The sequence below is a fragment of the Propithecus coquereli genome, unplaced genomic scaffold (assembly GCF_000956105.1).
Source record: "Propithecus coquereli isolate 6110/MARCELLA unplaced genomic scaffold, Pcoq_1.0 Scaffold88, whole genome shotgun sequence".
In the NCBI taxonomy this organism is placed as follows: Eukaryota; Metazoa; Chordata; class Mammalia; order Primates; family Indriidae; genus Propithecus; species Propithecus coquereli.
The window spans coordinates 9,307,451-9,313,474 of NW_012155062.1; the positions used below are offsets into that span (position 1 = coordinate 9,307,451).

Sequence of the window (6,024 nt, forward strand, 5' to 3'; positions counted from 1 at the left end):
CTTGAACCAGAAATAGGTGGTTGGAAGTTCTATAGTGCTATTAGAAAGTAGGATAAACTATTCTCTCACCCTTTCAAGAAACTAACAATTTCCACTTGTTCCTCTTGATGAGGTAATGCTAAATTTGCATTTTTAAATATGGTAAAATTTTGGTATATTTTATTCTTACCTGTAGTGAATATTACTGTTCATGATTCAGAGGGAATCTGCTTGTCATCTTCCTGACGTTTCAGGATCACCTGGAATAAAGGCCTTTGTATTCGTGGTCACTGACCATGTGGGGTGGAAACTGCTAGTCATGGTTCCTTCAGGCAAATTCAATAGTGGTGACAAGGAGGCATCATGATAGAGTGGCAACAGCCTCCAGAATCAGACTTGGCTTTGTGATGTTTGCCAGAATTTCTTGTCAACTCAACCTGTTCTCTCTCTCATCTATAAAATTTGAATAATGATACCTACCCCACCACAAAAAAGATTCTTATGAGGGTCCATGATATGCGACCAGTAAATGTGAATGCTTCTCTCATTTATAAGTAGAATGACATAAGTTCTTGGAATATTAATAGATGGGAAGAGGATGCATAATGAAACTAATGAAATGGTCTAAAAATGCAGTCCTGGCATCGGGGCGCATAGGGCTTGTATTTAGTTAGATTACATGCTTTACAACAGAGATACTGTCTTATTTGAATTTTATTCAACATGCAGCCCTTTAATTGAGGCATGTTGAATAGATGAATTGCAAAGAGATTCAAAGAGACCCATATAATATCACAGAGTAAGATATTTGTATTAAGATGTTTTTCTTATTTAGAATCTTTATCCGTAATCTCTGATTTTGAAAATTAATTCTTGGAACAACATCTTGCAGAGCCTCCTTTATGGCATGCTGAATTTACCAAAGAAGAATTGATTCAAAAGCTGAGTTCCACCACAAAAAGTGCGGATCACTTAAACAGCCTGCTGCGGGAAACAGAAGCAACCAATGCAATCCTTATGGAGCAAATTAAGGTGAGGCCAAAACACCTGGTCACCATGAAAGCCACCAGTTTGGTTTTCTTGACATTCCATACATATGTGGCCAAGTTTAAAAATTCACATGTCAGATGCATCCATAATGTCTTGATTCTTTATATTAGATTCTTGACAGTGAGAAATACTGCTTTTATATCTACTATATAAAGACTTTTTTAATTCCTACTTTTTCTAAGAAACCACAATAGATTCAGAAATTAGATGTTCACACGTCATTGTTCTACACATGCTTAAATAGAACTTAACACAGGTCCTTAAATTCTAACGATAAACAATGGAGCATTTCTAATTCAAACCATTCATCTGATGTTTATGGCACTGAACTACTTAACACAGTTTATAGGTGGGGATGGCAAAGTGGCATAGAAAGCTTTTCCTAATTAAAGTGGACACCAGCAACATCCAGGAATGTTGTGGAGCAGTTGAGAATTACTCAAGTGAGATATTTCCACCCTGGCTCGCTGGTAAATCACCTCTCAGTGTATAGTCGTTCTGTTATTGAGCAGTTCTGATGACCAAGGCCCTGGGCTTTGCATATATTATCTTAGTTAATCTCATAATCTCTGGCTGAGAGAAAATTGAAACTGGTAAATGGTGGAACAAAATTCAAACTGATGTCTGTTTGAAAAGTGCGTGCTTTTGCCCCTATACTTTGCTGCTCCAAATAAATCCATTCTGCCTCTGTGCGGGGCCACCAGCTGTCCTTGTCAGGTTAATTTTTCTAGAGCTGAATTATTCAGTTATTTACAGTAAATTATATCTGTGATGACATCCCACCACTAAATACTTCAGTATGCATCTCTAAATAACATTTTCCCACTAGTCAAAACATATCACATCTAACAAATCGCTGTCTAGCCCGGTGAACCTAAGTGACTTATTTAAATGTTGTATTTCCACAAATATATACTCTCTTACATAATTTCTTAGTCTTTTTTATTGTTACTTTTTTAAATGACCCTAGGTTTTAGGACAGAGTTGGCTAACTTTCCTGGACTAACCTGAAATAATGAAAATATAACAAAATCTACAGCTCTGTTTCAACCAAGAAATCTTCCTCAAAGACTTTAATGGGCTATTACCTTTTTCATATCATCCTTTGCCCCATTTTTCTGATAGCATTTTATATTGTCTTACTTTCTTGAATTGTAACTGTATCCTGAACTCAAGTTTTGTTTTGCATAAGTGCTATTAACTGTGGGCATCTTAACTGCCTGGGGCTCTGGGAATAGGGCGGGGGTGGGGGCTTGTGGAAGCTGTGAATGTTTACTTCAGCCTGTTTTCAGGCTCATTCATACTCCTCACAGTGTGTCTGTTATCCCAGAGCCCTCGAGTCCCACTGGCTCAGTTTCTATAGATAGTAGAAGGTGGAGGGAGCATCATGATACCAACCTATGGCCCCAGTTGCTCCTTATGTCAACTTTGTGTCAGTCCTGGAGCTTTCAGCCCCATTTCCGTGATACCCTATGCTTCTGAGGCAGGAACTGATTGGTATTTACACAAGATGAGTCCTCTTCTCTTGTTGGTGTTTCTTGGTAAGCTGCTGGACTGAGTCACTTTCACTTCATCTGCTTCCCGGCTTCTTTATTGACATTCACAGGGGGAAGAGAGGTTTCGGGGGAAAGAGAGGGAAAATGCATGTGTTTAGCCTGCCATGTTTAACTATCAGCTCCTAAAACCTATTTTTAACTCATTTCTCCTAACACCAGCTTCTCAAAAGTGAAATAAGAAGATTGGAAAGAAATCAAGAGCGAGAAAAGTCTGTAGCTAACCTGGAATACTTGAAGAATGTCTTGCTACAGTTCATATTCCTGAAACCAGGTAGTGAAAGAGAGAGGCTTCTTCCTGTTATTGATACAATGTTGCAGCTCAGCCCTGAAGAAAAGGGAAAGCTTGCTGCAATTGCTCAAGGTGGGTGAAAACAGAGTCGTACAACTTCTGCTTTATAACTTATATTAAATGTTGGCCTTTGAGTTGAGAATTTGTATGTGTGCTTACAGTCTTTTTCATGACACTACAACTTTTAAAATTATAACTTCTAAATTTTGCTCATTTGGATTGGTTCTATATGTGTAAGCTGTGACTAGATTTGAAAAGCTGACTTTTTAACATTTGGGGGCAACTATAGTACATTAATATAATTTCAGCATTCAGCAAAATGCAATACAATGCTTAGTTTGATCTTCGAGCTCTTTGAAAATTGGATTTATATCGTCGTGTTGAGTACTGCTGTTGAGCTCAATGTGGTTTAGTTTTATATCATACTTTTGACATGTGTTGGCTTGTTCCTTTCCTACCTCAGCCCTCTTTTGCTCCCCAGATAGTCTAGGGATACCAGAATCATATAGCCCAACACGTGGTCCATATCCAGCACTCCAATTTCCAGGCAAATGCAGCTTTAAACTGTCCTGTAGTTGGAGTTTAGATTTTCATGCCAAATAGACTTAATACTGTGATGCCATGAACTCTTTTGAAATGCTTCACATATAGCTGCCGTAGTTCCCTGATTTCGGATTGCATCTTAAGAGTCATGCCTTCATTTTTGTTTTAGTTTGAAATGTTTTTATTGTTGACATTTTGAAGCATACAGGGAAACTACTACAATGTCCCTTGTAGTTATCAGTTATTTAACAGCTGTCATCTCTAATAGTTTTCAACTCATGAGCAATCTTTTGGCAGGGGTAGGGGAAAGCTAGAGATTTTAAAGCAAATCCTACACATCATTTCATTTTCCCAATGAATATCAGTGTTTATTGAATTCCTCTATCAACTATATCTAGTTCATGTTTATTATTCCCGGATTATCACAAGTGTCTTTTTACAATATCCCAAATAGTGCTCATATATTGCATTTAGTTGATGTTCCTTAAGCTTTGTTTTGTTGGGGGTTTTTAGTGATAACAATTCCATGTTCCTTTTTTAAATATGCCATTTATTAATTGAAGAAATTGGTCATTTGTCCCATAGCAGTCCTGTATTCTGGGTTTGGTACTTCAAGGCAGCATTGAATTTGTTCCAATTGCCTGTAAATAGGAAGTTAGAACTCTGATTAGATGCAGTTATAATTGGGCCAGGTGGGGGACAAAAATATCTTATAGGTAGTATTATGTACTTTTTAAGACATCAGTAGACCCAAAATGTCTGGATGTCCTACCTTTGACTGACTGACCTCCTCTTGTTGGTGCTCTTTAACATGTTTCTCCTTCCCCTATAACTTCTCAGTAAACAGATAGGTTAGAGTCATCCTCAAAATTGAGCAGGCATCAGAATCATTTGATCATTAAAACTCCAATTGCTAGATCCTACCCTAGTTTCTGACCCAGGATTTTGCATTTTCAGTAATTAGATGCTGATACTCCTGGTCTAGGGTCCCATACCTGGAGTATTCCTGATCTAGAGGACTGGTAAGATGCAGGCTTAATTTTTTTGCAGAAATACTTCATAAGCAGTATTGATAGTTTCTTTGAATCTGTTTTCTGAATACATCTTTATAATGATGAAGAAGGAATGATCTCAATACCGATAGTAATTTCAATTTTGCAAACTACAGGGTACATTATCACAGCCACAATAGCATTGTTGTAACAAGATCCAAAATAAGAATACATCATGTATGTTTTTAGTAATATAATTATTCTACATTATTATTTGCTTTTATATATTATTTTTAATTTATTCTATCAAAACTAAACCTATTTTTATCATTGTAAAATTAACTAGGACTTTAAGAACAATATATGTATTTTTAAATTAAAGCATAGCTTTCCATGGAACAGTGATATGACTTCAAAATATTTAGCATGTCTCTCTTAAAAGCCCACCATGTTTAATGTAATGTAGATGTTGCTAACACCCAAGTGGCTCCTATAAGTTGAGGGTCCATTGATTGAAAGGTCTAAAAGACTAACCTAAGGGATCCCAATAACAGATATTTTTAAATAATTTCATAAAACATACACACGCACACACACACATATATAGAGAAGTTCATTAGAAACCCAGAACTCTAAGACATGCTTTTTCTAAGTCTTGTAAACATATAGAAAAACTCCACTTATTAAACTTAAATTAGTTTGCTTTTTAAAGGTTATTACTTCTATCTATGTGAGTAAATAAAAGAGAACTTATAAAAATTAAAAACAGTGATGGTTTAGCAGCAGATTTAGATATGGCTTAAGAGAGAATGTAAACTGGAAGATAGGTCAGAAGGAATTATGCAGAATTCTACATGGAAAAACAAAAAGATGAAAGAGACAGAAAGATAAGTAAAAGATATAGAGGATAGAAAGAAGGCATCAAACATACATTTACTAATTGAAGGTACAAAGGAGAGGAAAGAAAGAATGGGGCAGAGATAATATATGAAGAGAATGGCTGAAAATCTTCCAGAATTGATGAAGGATATCCATCTACAGATTTAAAAAATGAAAATCTCAGGCAGGATCAAAAACAAAAACAAAGAAATCTACCTCTATTCACATAAAAGTGAAACTCCCCTCCCCCCCAAAACAAGATGAATCTCAAAAGCAGCCAGGGAAAGAAGATACTTTGCTTCACCTTTGCAAGAGTAACAGACACACAGTCTACTTACCAACTGCACTGGTGTAAGACTGTCTCCCGTGTGCTGAAAGAAATAACTGCCAGTCTTGTAAAAGTAGTTTTCGAGATCTTCTCTGACAAACAGAAACTATAAGAATTTGCCTCCATTGGAAATTCTCAACATTGTACTTTAGGCAAAAGGAAAACTTCCTATGTAGAAGGTGTAAGATGCAAGAAGGAAAGACATGCAGAGGAAACTTGTTGCCATATCACAGATACGAGCTCAAGGCCTTACTGGGGCACCAAGGACACTTCACTACCAAGGCCCTGAAGATAATAACCAATGTTGCACACGTGGGATGCCGGAAGAAAGAATCTGAGAGCCACTCTTCCTGGCACGGAACGGGGCAGGACCAGCAGAGCAAATGACACAAATACCTCTCGTCTCCT

General features: G+C 36.9%; 1 protein-coding gene across 1 annotated transcript in view; it reads left to right on the plus strand.

Annotated features, from left to right (window-relative positions):
• The window catches only part of GCC2 (GRIP and coiled-coil domain containing 2), a 48,488-nt gene that overhangs the window by 34,785 nt on the left and 7,679 nt on the right, over positions 1-6,024 (plus strand). The window contains exons 21-22 of the mRNA XM_012664322.1: positions 872-1,011; positions 2,745-2,946. Coding sequence (XP_012519776.1) covers positions 872-1,011; positions 2,745-2,946 — 342 coding nt within the window. The remainder of the gene's footprint in view (positions 1-871; positions 1,012-2,744; positions 2,947-6,024) is intronic.